Source organism: Neolamprologus brichardi, chromosome 18, assembly GCF_056152115.1.
Source record: "Neolamprologus brichardi isolate AB-2024 chromosome 18, ASM5615211v1, whole genome shotgun sequence".
Classification (NCBI taxonomy): Eukaryota; Metazoa; Chordata; class Actinopteri; order Cichliformes; family Cichlidae; genus Neolamprologus; species Neolamprologus brichardi.
In genome coordinates, this window is record NC_142121.1 from 24,677,270 (window position 1) to 24,693,888 (window position 16,619).

At 44.7% G+C, this 16,619-nt stretch overlaps 1 protein-coding gene across 3 annotated transcripts; it reads right to left on the bottom strand.

The window, feature by feature from the left end:
- Window positions 1–3,282: 3,282 nt before the first annotated feature.
- On the bottom strand, window positions 3,283–15,730 carry onecut3b (one cut homeobox 3b). Of its 3 annotated transcripts, none has more exons than XM_087831620.1 (3): window positions 14,638–15,718; window positions 4,595–4,825; window positions 3,283–4,513 (listed from the first exon to the last, which is right to left on the bottom strand). In XM_087831620.1, exons 1-3 carry the CDS (start codon window positions 15,716–15,718, stop codon window positions 4,449–4,451), a joined length of 1,377 nt encoding a protein of 458 aa, XP_087687746.1. In that variant the 3' UTR covers window positions 3,283–4,448. The 3 variants fall into 3 exon arrangements, with proteins under 3 accessions (XP_087687746.1, XP_087687745.1, XP_087687747.1); XM_087831621.1 differs by lacking the exon at window positions 3,283–4,513 and adding an exon at window positions 8,470–8,558 and having other exon boundaries at window positions 4,619–4,825; window positions 14,638–15,668; XM_087831619.1 differs by having other exon boundaries at window positions 3,283–4,825; window positions 14,638–15,730.
- Between the last annotated feature and the right edge of the window lie 889 nt (window positions 15,731–16,619).

Sequence of the window (16,619 nt, forward strand, 5' to 3'; positions counted from 1 at the left end):
GAGTCTTCCTCCAAAAGCTGAAGGCAGACCCACATGACTGACACCACCCTCACTGTATCACTGAGATCAGGATCAGAGGAAAGGCTCTCTGCTTGATGGTCGCATGCATCTGTGTTCATGTGTGCGTGTGTGTGCACTGTGCACATGTGTGCAGGCATTTGATCAACATCTTCGATTAGATGTCCACTTAACAAGTCAGATCCCCACCACTAGCTCCCTCATTGCCGGGGGAGGGTCCAGGGTGCCTCGACCCCCACCGTAAAGGTCACTCTGCAGAGGTTAAAGGTGATCATGCACACACACACACACAAACACACACAAACAGACTGAAAGTATCACTCCCCCTCTGCTCCCATCTCTCTTGTGCAGTCAGTTTCTCTGCCCTCCTCCATCACTCTCTTTCTCTCTCCCTTCATCTTTCCTCTTTTTTTTGTCTCCGTTCTATTTGAAATTGATTGTCTCTACCATCACAAAGACACTTGGCTCTGATTGATTGATTGGTAAGGGAAGAGGGAGAGAACATCGACACTGGGGCTTCAAGAGCTCTAAGGTCTGACTGAAGGAAAAAGCAAATGACGCCATTTTAAAACACTGGAAGGAAGCGTATTTCAGCTGCCTGGCTGTCTGTTTGTTTCAGCTTTGACTGTTTCCTAAAGCAGACAAACAGCCAGGGTGATCAAATTTAGATTAAATGCAGAAAAATGAAGCAGAGAAACTCCACACACACACTCACACTCGCGCCTGTGGTATGAAATGATGATATATAGAGATGGAAGTGCAGGGACTACTGGACACAAAGGGAAAGGTTACAACAAGAGGGGGAAACACACAGTAATGAATCTCAAAGACATACAAATATACATATTTTATACAAATACACAAACAGCACATAAAACACACAAGGGTAAAAAGAATGTACTTGAAAACCAAAACCCAGCTTTTTTTGTTTGTTTGTCTATAGTTTGTTTTCCCCCCAGTTTCTCCCCCTCACCTCCACCTGTGGAGGTACAGTTCATCCCGCAGGTTATATACACTAATATAGGATCCATGCATAAAAAGAAACGCTCGTCCCACTCCTAAATGACAGAGGTGCTTTGGTTTGTTCTTTTTGTTTTAATATGTGAATCACTTCAACACACATAGGAAACAATTTTCAAACACAAACGAACAAAAAGAAAATGATGCAAAACAGAAATCATTCTGTCTTTGATGTGTTGTTATTTGTTGATTTCTTCTTTTCTTTTGCTGCATGTGTATTGTGTCATTGCCTCTTTTTTTATCCCTTATGCACTTTTCTACACCCATGTCATGCCCCTTCTTTCAGTCTAAAAAAAGGACTCCATTCAAATCTACACACAATTTAAAAGGAACAAATAAAAAACTGGAAAGCTGTCAAACCAAAAACCAGCTTAAACTCCACACTTTGTTTCATAGAAATTCTAAATAAAACCCCCCAAACAATCGTTTTGTTGTGACTTTAATGTCACGCTCATTGCTAAACATTGTCCTTATTGTTTCACTACATTAACTTTTACAGTCAAGATTTGAGGTATATCAAGATGAACTGTCTACACATGCCTGCCTTGTTGTAATGCTACCCTGGAAAGAGGGACCAGCGAAGAGGGGGGAGCGGGGGAGGATCACCAATGTGCATCATGTGTCGACAGCAGATGGAAGGTTTCTTTTATATATATTTTTTTGGTTTCTGTTTTTTTCTGTTTTCAGACCAGTTAAATTGAAATGGTGGCCAACGAGAGACAGGAAAGAGCAGGAGTGAAGGGCTTTGTAAACAGTTAAATACACACACACACACACACGCCGACTCTCGGATTACAAATGACACAAAAATATCTCTGGGAGGAGTGTGTGTGCGTGTGTGTATCGTGAAAAGAGGACTTGGTGAGATGATATGATCTCGTCGGTGTGTAAAAAAAAAAAACGGAATGGCAAGCGATCGTTTCCCCTCACCGTGTGAAAGGAAGTGCCGAGAGTCCGAAAAAGTGGCCCTTTAATATCACGAGGACCGCTCCAGTGCTGCACCCCCTTCACCCAGTGTGTCCCCCCTACTCCCCCTCATTTAAACATGTGTGTGCATATTTGTGTGTGATCAGAGCAGTCCATCCCCTGGTTGAAGGAAAAAGGCACTCAACTCTTCCCACATAACAAACAGGCTGTGTTTGCTATGCAGCACGACTGCTCCGTGGAAGTGCGTGCATCCAAATCTGCATCTGTCTGCAACTCTGCATGTGTGTGTGTGTGTGTGTGTACATCCCAGGTCCAGTGTGAACACAGCAGGTGTGGATTATCTTTGGTATTTACGACTGGGTCACTGTCTGGTTATTTTCTGCGAGGTAGCCACACACACACATATTTCCCTCACGGACACTCTGCTTTGGGTTTTAACTTTTTTTTTTTTAAAAAATGCAGTTTTCCTCCGTCTAGACTCCAAAATCATTCCCAAATAACAACAACCTGTTTCCGTGCACTACACCTCCCAGTTTATGGGTTTATGGAGTAATGTCCCTTGCTACCTTCCAGTCTCATGATGGGCCTCTGATGCTCCCGCCTCCCCTGCTTCACCCTTCCTCCTCCTGTCTGTGTCTCCTCCCTTATATGATTATCTCCCGCTAGAAGATGCTACACAACAACTGGCTTTGCCCACACACACACACATACACACAGAGAAAAAAATGTTATAAAAAGACACAAAAAAATCTGGCAATTCATATGGTGACAAAAGAAAAACAATCAGCAGAGGAATGCAGTGACTGTCCATTTCAAAGAGGTCAAAGTTTAAAGATCAAGGAAGAGGTCCTTCACATCCACGCAGTCCGTTTGTTCCATCAAACAGGTATTCACAAATATGCACAGTTTGTCTCTGTTTGGTATCCCTTCCTTGTCTGTGCATAGGATCAGTCTATGACATGATGATTTGTCTGTTTTGATTCTGTTTCATTTTTTTTTTATTTTTAAGTTCTTACATTTTGTCAACAAGGTGCTTCTTTATATATTGTTTCAGCACGACATAGCACAATAGTCACGAGAAAGAAACCATGTGTCTATGGTACTATTATTACCCGCATCAATTAGTTGGGGAGGGGGGAAAGAAAATGAAAGAAAGACACATATCAAGAGAGTAGATAAATTGAGAATAGATAAGACAGAGAGAAAGAGAGATGAAATTAAAGATTATTTACAGACATTTCCATTGTGTTTCATGTGGATCACATCAATGTTTTTCTTTTCTTTTCTTTTTTTCGTTTTTTTTTCTGAGGTATGAAATAGGCAAACGTGCCGTATAGTGCTCACAATTTGTAGGTGTGTAATGACACAGACCAGACACTGCAGGGCACACTGGGGGTGGGGGGGACTAAGTGGGCTGCGTCTGTTCTCTGATTATCATAAAGAGGCAAACATCATTGGCACTCAGGATCCTATATTGTGACATTTGACCTCTGTGTTTGGCCGCTAGAACAGAATGCACCCACCTTCCCTCACTCCCTTCACTCGAGGACAACACCTTTTTTTTTATGTGTGGCATGTCATCCCTGTTTGATTGTTCTCCTTTTTGTAACCTGAAAATAACCTTTCAAGTGACTATGCAGTCTGTGGCCGTGCAGCCACTCAGTGTATATAAAGAAGCAAACATTCAGCATGTGTGTCATTGGATGTTTGGATGAGTGTGTTTGAACCATTTCTCCTCCTGTTTGGTTCTCTGGGTGTTCAATCTGCAGCTGTGTGGGGAGCAACGCCAGCGCGCTGAGAACAGGTTGGCGTGTGGTTAGACTGGGCAGCAGATGGCGCTGTTACTCCGACGTGCAGCGGGCTGAGTGGCTGCAGAGGAATAGTAATAATAATAATCATAATAATAATAATACACCCCCACTGTGGGCGAGGTGGTACGCACAGGTAGCGGACGACCTGCGGAGATCGTTTCACATATACGTCACACATAAACGCACCTCTCAATCAGTCTCAGCGTGGCACTGAAACGCGGGTGTAGCTGATCGCAGGCCTACAGATACACCTGCTGTATGATTATTTGTGAAGACCTCTCCAGGCCTGCTGTCTTTAAAGCTACTTGTTTCCTGACGCAAAACCCTCTCTCTCTTTCTCTCTTTTCCATGTTTCCACGCACACCCACAGCGCGGTTAGTGTAAATGGATGCTCTTTGGTTTTTCAGGATGGTTTTTTTTTTTCCTGACGGCTACATGTGGTTGTTGGATCTTTGGTTTCAAGAGTCACATTTTGAAAATGCATGTTAGCCCCTAAGAGTCGGGTCAAAAGATAACACCGAGAAGGTCTGATCCATCTGCACAGAGTCCTCGGTACTCTGAACAGATGGATCAGTTGAGTGGTCTGAAGCCACAGCGCTCGGTAGCTCTGCAGTGACGGAGAGTCTTAGCGGAAAGGAACCCTCCATTCTCTCTACATCCGTCCTGCAGACGTCAGGCCTTGGAGAAGGAAACAGCAGAGGAGGTACCGGGTTGGATTGGTGAGGCGCCGTTATTGTTGTTGTTGTTGTTGTTGCTGCTGCTGCTGTTTCCGTGGGGTGTGTGCACGTGGCCGTGCGCCACGAGACTGTGATCCTCTGCGTCCCAGCGCTCTGGACATCGGCGGCGTGAGTTCATGAAGAAGTTGGAGACGGTGGAGAGCTCCAGGCCCAGCTGCTGGGAGATGGTGAGCTGCATCTCCTTGGAGGGCCGGCGGTTCTCTCTGAAGATGGCTACCAAGGTGCGACGCTGCAGGTCGGTGAAGACCAGTCGCTGCTTCTTTGGCACCTGGTTCCGCTCCCGTCCTCGGTCCTCCTCCTTGCGTTTACATGCTGGAGAGAAGAAGGAGACGGATAAAGGGAGGAAGGGAGAGAAGAATAACATGTTATATGTGTGTCACATATATAGGAGCACAAAATACATATGATACAGATAATTTATACATTTAACATAATACTTAGGGAACAAAAAGTTCCAAAAAATAGCAACAAAAAGCAGAGTGTAGAACCAAAAAGTTTAAAAGTGGTTATTTATGATCATGTTTCAGTGTGATGATGAAGTCCTGATGCTTAAGCGGAATGTGTTTAGGCCTGTATCACGATTCCTAATTGGCTATTTGAAAAGGGCACATTATGGGAACAGATTACTCTGTGTGTGTGTGTGAAACAGGAGCATGCGCAAGCTACAAAAGAAAGAATAAGCAGGAAGACAGAGAGGAGAGGAGCAGATCGAATTTAAATATTTAAAATGTGATTGAGTCTATACTACGGGCTGCCTTCTGAGTGAGAAGATATTAAACTATATTAAAATAATATCTAAACCTCACAGGTTTCTGTTTCAGGTGGGGTTATCCTGATATCAATGACAGAGTTTTTGAAGATTTCCAAACTAATGTTCCGCATTTAAAATCCAATATTATTGCTATTTAGGTTGCCAAACACGCTCTAAGTGTTGAGATTGATTTCCGAACAGGTCTAGTTTTGTCCATTTAAATCACAAATTTAGCGAGGGTGAAACTTGCTAACAGCGGCCTTATCTTTAAGCTGTGCCGTGTCTTCCCCTGTTCAAGTCAAATTTGAGACTTGGTTAATTAAGCGGGGTTTTTCTTGCACCATTTATATTAATAACAGGACTGAAAATGAGCACTCAGATCTCTTACTGTTCCTGAATGCTACACTACATATTCTCGTTGGTTACTACCTGGTGCTGCAGCAGAACATAACATGAACAGTAACACTCAGAGGAGTAAACATCTTGCTCATTGAGACGGATCTGAAGTATCTCTAGACTTTTATTTCAAATGTGTGGTGACATGAGATAAATCGTCAGGCCTGCGGAGAGGGAAATATGTCTAAAACCTGTGCAGGCCTGAGTTATAACTCACCTGCATGCGGATGTGAAGTATTTATGTATGTAAACAATTAGGCTTGATTTGTGACTAATCGAGAAATAACGCGGTTATGGTGAATAGAGTAGTGTGATCGTGGATGTGTGAGTGCCTTGCTGAAACTGGTGGAGATGTGAAATGCTGACAAAGAAGCGGTCTGCCGTGCCTGGATGCACCGTCAGTAGGCTCGGCTCTGGCTGTGGAGACTGGAGGGAGTCTGTTCTGTTCTGCTGCCCTAAAAAGCTGCAATGATCGATTTTCCGCGGTTTTCTCCCGAACACGTGGTCCAGTAATCAGGGCTCCCTTCCCCACCCGATCGATCCCCATCGATCCGAGAGAACTCGGTGGTGTGTATGTGCGCACGCGCGTGTGTGTGTGTATTGGGGGGGACGTGCGCTCGGGCTGGGGAGTGTAGCTCGCGAACGCGCCTTGTGACAGACAGATGAGAAGAAATTGTTAATCTTTGGAAGAACAAAGAAAATGTGGCAGTCATCCAGTCTGGGTGCTTTTGAATGGGGGGGGGGGGGGGGGGGGGGTCTCAGATAGGTCACTGATTACATAGTTTTTAGGCCATATAAAGTGTGTGCGCGTGCACGAGATTGAGTTTGGGGATGTGCCTTAAAAAGCGCCAAGGAATGATCACTGATATTTACCCCAGTGCCAGTGCTGGATGATTGTCAGTGTTTGTGTGTGTGTGTGTGTGTGTGTGTGTGTGTGTGTGTGTGTGTGTGTGCAGGGAAAGAATGAGAAGAAGGAAAGGTGGGGGTGGGGGCAGAAGATAAATACGACTGGCTGCAGTGTGGAGGTGGTGGTGTATGCAAATGATTGATGACTTTACAGCAGGTTTAGACAACAGCAGTAAACAGATTTGACTGTGAGGTGGGGATCAATATAAATGTGCACATGTGTATGCATGACTGCGCGCGTGCACGTGTGCGAATGGTCATTGTTCACGCTTTGTTACTGCAAGCAAAGCACAATTACCAAGATATTTTTCCTCAGCTGAATGTAGGTTATGTGCTCGTCCCTGCATTGTATCCTCCATCCCTCCTCTCGACTTCCTCAACTCTTTTCCTCTTGTTGTTTTTCTCAATTGTTTTAATTTGCCCCCGGATTGATAGCCCCCATATTGATTGATCCGCACTTCAGAACCATTTCATGGAACGTTTATTCAATTGGTTCAGGCCCAGCCATGCCAGAATCTCCTGAAGGCTCTCTAAGTGCTGTCTCAAACCAAACTCAATACTCCCTAATGTAATGACTGAATGCTAGTGCTAATATAGTGATAATTTAATATGTAATGCCTGTTTTCGAACAACTTGTGCTACCGGCCATTTTACAATGCCAACACCACTCTGGGTCTCCTCCATCAGCTCAGATGCTGCTCTGCAGCACAGAGGCCTGTGTGCAGTGCCTGCAAAACACATCTGCCGAGGAGTTAGCACTAGGCCTGGGCCCGCAATGGTCAGTGCATATCTCAGATAATCAATCAATTTCAAATGAGACTCCTTGAACGTCCCTCGCCGCGGTAAGAAACACAGGACCACAGGGAAGGAAAAGTGGGGGCTACTCATTAAAGCGGCCTCTCTTGAGACAAGAACCAAACTGTTATTGGTTATCTTTAGTGTGTCTCATTACTAAATGGGCTTTTCCGAAGAGACAAGCAGTCTCAAGTGGCAGTTGCGCATGTCATCTCTTTCATATGTCCCTGGTGTCAGCGGTGCCAAAGGTATCAGGGCAACCGCCACTTTGTTTAATCTCAACCGCTTACTGATCCAGAGATGAACTCGCTGGCCGTTCGGTGTGTTAAGCTGCACTTGTGCCTCGTTTAAGAGCACCTCGGCTTTATGACTGTGGCTGCCGGTGGCTGCTGTCTCTGCTTTCCCTTTCAGTGTGTGTGAATGTGCGCAAGTGGGCAGTAAGTGTGCACACATGCGCGAACCTACACGTTTCAACACTCTGCTTAGAATAACATAAACAAATCGTCAATTACCCGATTAAAATTGATTGGACTGATATACACTCATTCTGTTTTGTTTCTAAACTTTAGCTGCTTGACTTTAGAGGTCCCACACCTGTCACGCACACCACTCGTGACTGGCTCCTGTAGCTCCTGATCCTGTGTTAAAATGAGATTTAAGGCGAGCATCTGGAAACTTTCTTGCCAAAAACTCTGCACAGTAAAGGTCAATTGGAAACAACAAGAGGTAAAAACACATTTTAGGTAGTCGTGTACGAATAGAGTTTTTGTGTGAAGACTCTCTAGCTGGTGTGCATTGAAATGTTCAATGTGCAGGAGGAAACATGAGATCCTCCGATGTCATCAGCTTTATGTCCTCAAGCCTCGAGAGATGAAAGCCAATAAGTGGATGTGAGTTAGAATTAAAAGATCTTCTCTGGCCTGTGTTTCCTTTGATTTGGGAAAATGAAAATGCACAAGGCAACTCGTTTAATGTTACAGGAGAGTATTGTGTGCCTTACCTGTGTGTGTGTGTGTGTGTGTGTGTGTGTGTGTGTGTGTGTGTGTGTGTGTGTGTGTGTGTGTGTGTGCAGGTGGGGCGTGAGGGGCAGACGGTGAACTAACCGCACCGTGCTGCTGCTAGTCGACGCCTGGACGGACGGATGAGATCGGGCTTTGTGTGCGGTGAGACGGGCCCTCTCCCGCCCTGGACGGACTACTGCAGGCGAGAAACAGTTTGGTGTCAATCACTCTCTGTCACACCTCCTCAGATGTACGGTTATTGATTATATTGATCAAGCTATAGGCCTATTCATTGCATTGCAGGGAAGTAAAGCGCCCGAATGACCCCTGCTCCCACCACAACACTGCGCAAGGATGAAACCAAACCGCCTCTTCGTCCTTTAAAACGGGCCACCCTCGATTGATTAGGATTGGCTTATTTGAAAGCTGTCGTTTATTTCTCAGCTAAAGCCCGTGTTGTCCTGTTGAGACTAGTGATCGGCAGCTTTACAGAGTATTAGATCCTGTCTCGTAGTCCATAAAAGTCATGTAAGCCCTGTAAACCAAGTTTTGCGCCTCTTCGTTTTTCTAAGATTTGTGTTTTTATTTTGAAAACGGAAAAACTAAATGCAGCATTCTCTCCACGGAGCACAAGCCTCAATCAAATATTTCGACAGTTTTTTGAGACCCTGAACACGGCGAATAAAGGAGAACAAAACGAATAAATCTTTGTAAACTAAGCTACAAAGAAGCCGCTGGGAAATGTTCCCGAAACGCTTAGAAAGACTTACAATCAAGCCGTTGTTTAATCTAGTAGAACTTTATTTCTTCGATGATGACTGATTCATTTATAAACTTTATATTCAAGCTTTAAATATTGGGCCTTCAAAGTGATCTCTCTGTTTCTGTATCGCGTTATTAGTTATTATCGCGAAAGTTTAATATAATCTCAGCCTTTGATGTAATAAAAGCAACAAAGAAATAAAAGGAAAACTGCACAACATGTCTCTGATTTAGTAAGCAGTGTCCCGTCTGTAACAACACAAACACACAACCACAAACTAACCAAAAAATATTTTTCAAGCACTTAAAAATACCTGGTGTACTGTAACTTATGAATGATATTATTATCTGGTCCCTATAAACAAGGACTATTAATGAACAAACTTTCTACTCAAATTAAAGGGAAATTCTAGATAACGATAAAATGAGTTGTGGCTTACACATATCTCCGAGACAAACGCTCTCTGACACACAGAACATCTGCAGGGACTCTAAAGTCAAGTCAGTTTAATTTGTGATAACTTTTAAGAAAGAGCTAAAAAGATTAAAAGGTCAGAGCTGAAAAGCTGTAATTCAGTCCTGACTAATGCAGTTTCATTGTTTGGGTGTTTGCACCTTTAACACCGAAATGCTGCTGTGAGGGATTAGAAGGAGCTGTCCTTTCAGCACCACCAGGCCTTTTACAAACTGCCATGAGCAACATAAGGTTTAACAAAACAAGGTGCTGCAAATGGATAATTAAGAAACTACTAACAGATGTTTATTTATGTGTTTATTATTTAACACAAGTCCTGATTTCTACTCTAAAGAAGGTAAATTTGATATATTTCAACCACATATCCTCCTTATGGGCATCAGTTCTTAAACAAAATGCATCACCTTCTTATTACCGCACATCTTTTTTCTATGTATTCTACAACCAGCTCATTTTTATTACTTGTATGCGAATTAAAATATTTGGCTAGAGGTTGTTTTAAATGTTTATGAAGCTATATAGAGCTTCTTTTTGTGTTGTACTGTATTGCCAATCTAAGTCGCAGCACATTAAGCCGCAGTCATACAGTGTGTCAAAATATTTGACACCACTGTGCCAGGAATGGCTATTCAAAATGAGTTCTGTCTGTTACAGAGAGAGATGACCAGAGAGCAGGGATGAATTAAGGCTGGGAGGCAAAGACTCTGCTCTGCTGGTACAGAGCCAGAAAAGAAGGAAGGGGGGAGGCATAGAGGGAAGGAGAGAGAGAGAATATGAGAGAGCCGAAGAGAGCAGAAGAGAGGAAATCAATACCGATTCAGAGCGAGTCAGATAAGCCTGAACAATGTATAGTGCAGACGCACTCTATAACCCAGTCTTACACACACACACACGTGTGCATGTGGAAGCATTTGCACAGACATACGCGCATGCATGTGTGCACACGCACTCAATGAAATGTGCTTGCAGGCCTTCCATAAAGATGCATTACAAACCCCATAAAGCATAGCAACCTTTAAAATCAAATGACATCACAACCTTGGATTGCTTTGAGGATTCGCTGACTTAAACAGAAAGCACTTACTCTGTCTCGGCAGGCAGCTGGATGCTCTGGTGCCCTTTGTCTACTGTAAGACCCTCCTAGGCTGTGATCTCTTTGTGTTTGTCTTTAGATATCATCCTTCCAGCCCCGATTTCACTTGTTACAAATCTACAGTCGTGTTTCTTTTCTGGCTTCATAAATATCTGATTCGAGTTCACAGCAGTGGGAGTCTACAGCATCCTTGTTGGTGTCAGAACTGTGCTATTGATGTTTCACAGGATGTTTAGGGTGTAAACAGCATTTTTGAAAACCACTTACACACCCTGTGCTGTGGGGTTTAGGCAGGAAGACTGCTGTGTGGTCCTCAGCTGTTAACCACAGATTTGACTTTGCTTACCTAGAAGATGCTGTTACAAGTGCTAACACAACCGCTGTCTGCCTCTCTCTTTCTTCCCCATCTCGCCTCCGTCTCTCTTATACTTATCAATTATTAAGGTCGGTATTGATCCTTTCACTACCCTGCCTCTATCTGGCTGTTCACACAAAGCCCAAACCTGCCTGCCCTTACTCAATCAATGGCATCTCCCAGCTCCTGCAGCCCTTTTTTCCACATGTCAGTTTTGTTTTTCTTGCTTCTGCACTTAAACCAAGTTGACTGAAGTTTTGTACATTCCAGTTTTTACCATTTGGATTCCTCAGAAAATATGAGAAAAAGAATACCAACATTAATCTCTAATGGCACGAGTAAGTTTGATGGGCATTAAGAGATGGCTCTGGTAAGAGGTAAGAGGATAGAAAATGGCTCATTGCATTGTTTGACTAGCTCTCATTTATCCTTTCCTCCACTGAGCGTTTTGTTTTGTTTTTTTGTTTTGTTTTGTTTTGTTCTGTGGCGCCGAGCTCCTCGAGCCAAACAACCTGCCCGTCTGCCTGTTGCCAGGTTAACCACTGAAAGATTAGTGATATTATTGTCATGTGCTGCAGAGAAGAAGAGAGGAGAGAGAGAAACACAGAACGAGAGCACCAGGGAGTGGGAGAGAAGGGGGTTGGGAAGGGGAAACGGCCTTATTGATCTCCTATGTGCAAAGCCAGGCAAACACTGAAAGGACAGAGCAACACTATTAATGACACTCAAAGCCTCAGCTTCTAATCCTCATCTATCTATCTATCTATCTATCTATCTATCTATCTATTGTGCTCATATTTCCTTATTGGATTGCATTATCTTGGCATTTCACTGATACAGTGAAATCTTATTGGTTTGGACAGCTATTCCTTTCAGTAGCACCATCTCATAACAAATATGTCATTTTAAAGGGGGGAAGGGAAACATTTCCTATTTGTTTTGTTAGTTTTTGTGGCTTTCAGCTTCACAAACTCTATATTCTCTACATTTTCTTGTTTGTACTTGTCCACATTATCAATCTCCGCCCCAGTTTACAATCAATATTTCATCAGAACAGTTTGTGCAGCTCAAGGTTGCTTTGAAATAGATCTGGTGATCACATCTATGAGCTGCAGTAGTATTTTTCACATATTTTATTTTTTAAAATAAATATTTAGGTCTACATGTTTAATTTTCTGAATGGACACCGGGTTGGAGTGTTAGTGATGTTGTTTGACGTTTTAAAACACTGAAAATCACAGTTTCATTTTGCTGTCCCGAGTTAATTTTTTTAAAAAGGAACCCTGTATCATACCTGCCCCTGTTCTAAATGTAAAGCTCGTGCTACATGGCACTAAATGAAAAGCGGGAGAGATCTTGCGGTTATTGCGTCTTTCAGCTCCGATACGGGCATCGATCGGTGTGCCACATTTAAAAGGGAGAGTGGGAACTGGCGTATTGATCAGGCAGCCTGGGGTCACCCCGCTATTCTCGCGCGCAACTGGTTGGCCCGGTAGCCCCACCGAAGCGCGCGCGCGTGCGCACGCACAAACACAAGCTCGTAAAACAGGCGTCTTGGGAGGACAACTATTTCGAGGTTTTATTGTGAATCAATTGCGATTTGCTGTGTGTAGATCAAAAGCTACAGGCCTGCAAATTTAGTTTACAACAGCAAGTGTGGTGGACGCAAATGTGCTCAAAGCAGTCGCTATCAGGCGATACAGTGGGATGCAAAAGTTTGGGTAACCTTGTTAATAGTCATTATTTTCCTGTATAAATCGTTGGTTGTTACAATAAAAAAAATGTCAGTTAAATATATCTTATAGGAGACACACAGAGTGATATTTGAGAAGTGAAATAAAGTTTATTGGATTTACAGAAAATGTGCAATAATTGTTTAAACAAAATCAGGCAGGTGCATAAATTTGGGCACTGTTGTCATTTTATTGATTCCAAAACCTTTAGAACTAATTATTGGAACTCAAATTGGCTTGGTAAGCTCAGTGACCCCTGACCTACATACACAGGTGAATCCAATAATGAGAAAGAGTATTTAAGGGGGTCAATTGTAAGTTTCCCTCCTCTTTTAAATTTCTCTGAAGAGTAGCAACATGGGGGTCTCAAAACAACTCTCAAATGACCTGAAGACAAAGATTGTTCACCATCATGGTTCAGGGGAAGGATACAGAAAGCTGTCTCAGAGATTTAAGCTGTCTGTTTCCACAGTTAGGAACATATTGAGAAAATGGAAGACCACAGGCTCAGTTCAAGTAAAGGCTCAAAGTGGCAGACCAAGAAAAATCTCAGATAGACAGAAGCGACCACTGGTGAGAACAGTCAGAGTCAAACAACAGACCAGCACCAAAGACCTACAACATCATCTTGCAGCAGATGGAGTCACTGTGCATTGTTCAACCATTCGGCACACTTTACACAAGGAGATGCTGTATGTGAGAGTGATGCAGAGGAAGCCTTTTCTCCGCCCACAGCACAAACGGAGCCGCTTGAGGTTTGCTAAAGCACATTTGGACAAGCCAGCTTCATTCTGGAATAAGGTGCTGTGGACTGAAGAAACTAAAATTGAGTTATTTGGGCATAACAAGGGGCGTTATGCATGGAGGAAAAAGAACACGGCATTCCAAGAAAAACACCTGCTACCTACAGTAAAATATGGTGGTGGTTCCATCATGCTGTGGGGCTGTGTGGCCAGTGCAGGGACTGGGAATCTTGTCAAAGTTGAGGGACACATGGATTCCACTCAGCATCAGCAGATTCTGGAGACAAATGTCCAGGAATCAGTGACAAAGCTGAAGCTGCGCCAGGGCTGGATCTTTCAACAAGACAACGGCCCGAAACACTGCTAAAAATCCACTAAGGCATTCATGCAGAGGAACAAGTACAACTTTCTGGAACGGCCATCTCAGTCCCCAGACCTTAATATTATTGAAAATCTGTGGTGTGAGTTAAAGAGAGCTGTCCATGCTCGGAAGCCATCAAACCTGAATGAACTAGAGATGTTTTGTAAAGAGGAATGGTCCAAAATACCTTCGACCACAATCCAGACTCTCATTGGAACCTACAGGAAGCGTTTAGAGGCTGTAATTTCTGCAAAAGGCGGATCTACTAAATATTGATTTCATTTCTTTTTTTGTGGCGCCCAAATTTATGCACCTGCCTGATTTTATTTAAACAATTATTGCACACTTTCTGTAAATCCAATAAACTTCATTTCACTTCTCAAATAACACTGTGTGTGTCTCCTATATAATATTTTTAACTGACATTTTTATTGTAACAACCAACGATTTATACAGGAAAATAATGACTATTAACAAGGTTGCCCAAACTTTTGCATCCCACTGTAACTATTCCTAGAGATCTGAGGGAAACATAAATAGATTTGTTTGCTGTCTTTACACAAATCATATTCGCTTCCGGTTGAAGGAATTGCGGGTATGGTTAATTACGTTGATGAAGCTGCTGTGCCTCTGCGCACCTTTGCTGGCTGAACTGTCCGTGGTGCTGAATCCTTCTATTTTATTTGAGAGGCGACGGTGGAAGACTGAACGCTTTTTATGTGAAGTAATAATGCTGAAGGGATTGTATATTACCTGCTAGCCTGAGAGCAGACATCCGCTGGAACTCGGGCTCCTGCAGCCACTTCCACATCCTCCTGAAGGTCTCCCGTCCTGACTTGAGCTTACTCCAAGGTTTGGGGTTCCGTAGCAGGTCCGAGAGGGTGCCCTGCGACCGGCTTAAGATCCTCTGGGCGAATATGGCCTGCGGGATGGAGTAGCGCTTCAGCTCTGCTGTTATTCTCTGTGCCACCTCCTTAGTGTTGATCTCCTCGGCCTGAATGCCTGACCCTGATACTCCTTGGCTGGGTCCATGGCCGTGTCTCTCCCGGTCCCCCAGCATTACCGCGCCGTTTGCTTGCGAGTGAAGGTGACCGTGCGGGTGATGATGCATGCCGCTGATGTTGGAGATCATGCCGTGGCCATGTCCCCCTAAACTCCTGGCCAGATGCTCTTGGTCACTTCGGGACAGCATGGATGCGTGGGTCTCGAAGCCTGACACCGGAGAAAGCATCTTGGGGTCGGCGGGGAGGTGCGCGCTGGGCCCGTAGGCTGAGAGCGGCTGCTGGGAGTTGTGCAGAGAGCCCAGCCCGCTGGAAAGCGGGGACAGCGAGCCGTGGCCCATACCGGACACGGACATTTCTTTAGAGTAGTGACTGTACAGATTGCCCATGGAGGTAAGACCACGGTGGTCGTCCCGCATCAGCGTGAAGCTCCCACTCACGTTCCCGGCCGAGAGTCGTTGGTGGGCGGCAGCATGGTGGTGTGAATGCGGGTGGTGAAACTTGTCCGCCACTGTGGATATCGGAGGTAGATGCTGCAGGGGGGTCAGGGTTGTGTATGTGTTGCTAAGGCTCATCCCGGTTTCGCACATGCTGATGGACGGGTGTAGGTGTCCGGACAACGCGGACGGGTCTGTCCGGTAGTCTCCCCCAGACCCCTCCAGAAGCGAGGGCATGCCGGAGACCATGGCCGACCGCGCGCCGGGAGCGTGCGAGACCAGATTCCGGGGAGTAGAGCTGGGGGACGGCGATGGCCGAGCATGCGGAGAGTTCATGAGGTCTCCCGCCTGGGAGTGTGACGAGACGCTGTGAAGGTTCTCCATGGTGAGCTCCATGGCTGAAAGCATATATGTTCCCTTGTCCCACCCTCCCACCGTCTCCCCCTGTCTCTCCCTCTCACCGCTCTCTCACTCTCACTCAAACACACGCACTCTTTCTTACCCTCTAGCCCTGCCGGAGCAATAAAAATACCAACCCGTTAGAATGCCAATCCATTGATAACAATTATCCGACCAGTCCGGTGAGGCGAGGACGAGTTCTGTTCTGTCTGAAGCAGACACGGGACCGAGCGCCTCAGCGGCGTCGTGGCGTTCATGTGGCTAGGAGCTCTCCAGGGCTGTATCTCATCTCTGGTCCAACAGCGCTTCCACTAAGAGCAGGCTGAGCCTCGTACCAGAGAGCTGGGAGCGCGCATCTGTGTATTTAAAATATTGTGCGGACACGAGCAGAGTCCTCCTCGCGGTCTACCTGACCGAGTTTAAAACACAACGAGTCTAAATACAACAAAAAAAAATTGAAAACAAAAAAAACAAAATATCCGAGTTTTATCTGAGTCTGCATGATTATAGTTTGCAGAAGATTTAAAAATCCCCCATAGAGCAGAACAACCTTTGTCATTTGATAGCGCGTGCATGCGCGCCTTCACCTGTGTGCGCGTGGCAGACAGTCAGGACAGGTGAGGTCCAGTGACGCGAAATTTGTGTAAAATACAGTTGGTATCTGTTTATGGACGCGGGAGTTCCTAACAGATAAACTTTGTTTTCCCACGGACTGTATGGTTTTGCATTTATGCGCTTAGTGATAAACCTGATCGAAGTATTGATTGACAGAGATTAATGACGTGGCACAGGCCGGTTAGGGTGGTGGAGGGGGCGAGTGAAGGAGGTCACAAAGTTAGGATCGCAACGTTGCAGACCAATAAGAGAAGAGCTTGCTCGTTTGTTCACCAAAGTTCAG

What these genes read in the sequence shown, in the direction of transcription:
- onecut3b (XM_087831619.1), bottom strand. Translation starts at nt 15,730, where the DNA reads ATGCTTTCAGCCATGGAGCTCACCATGGAGAACCTTCACAGCGTCTCG. An exon ending in GTCTGCTCTCAGGCTAGCAG is followed by an intron (nt 4,826 to 14,637) that starts GTAATATACAAT and finishes TCTTCTCTCCAG; the next exon opens with CATGTAAACGCAAGGAGGAG.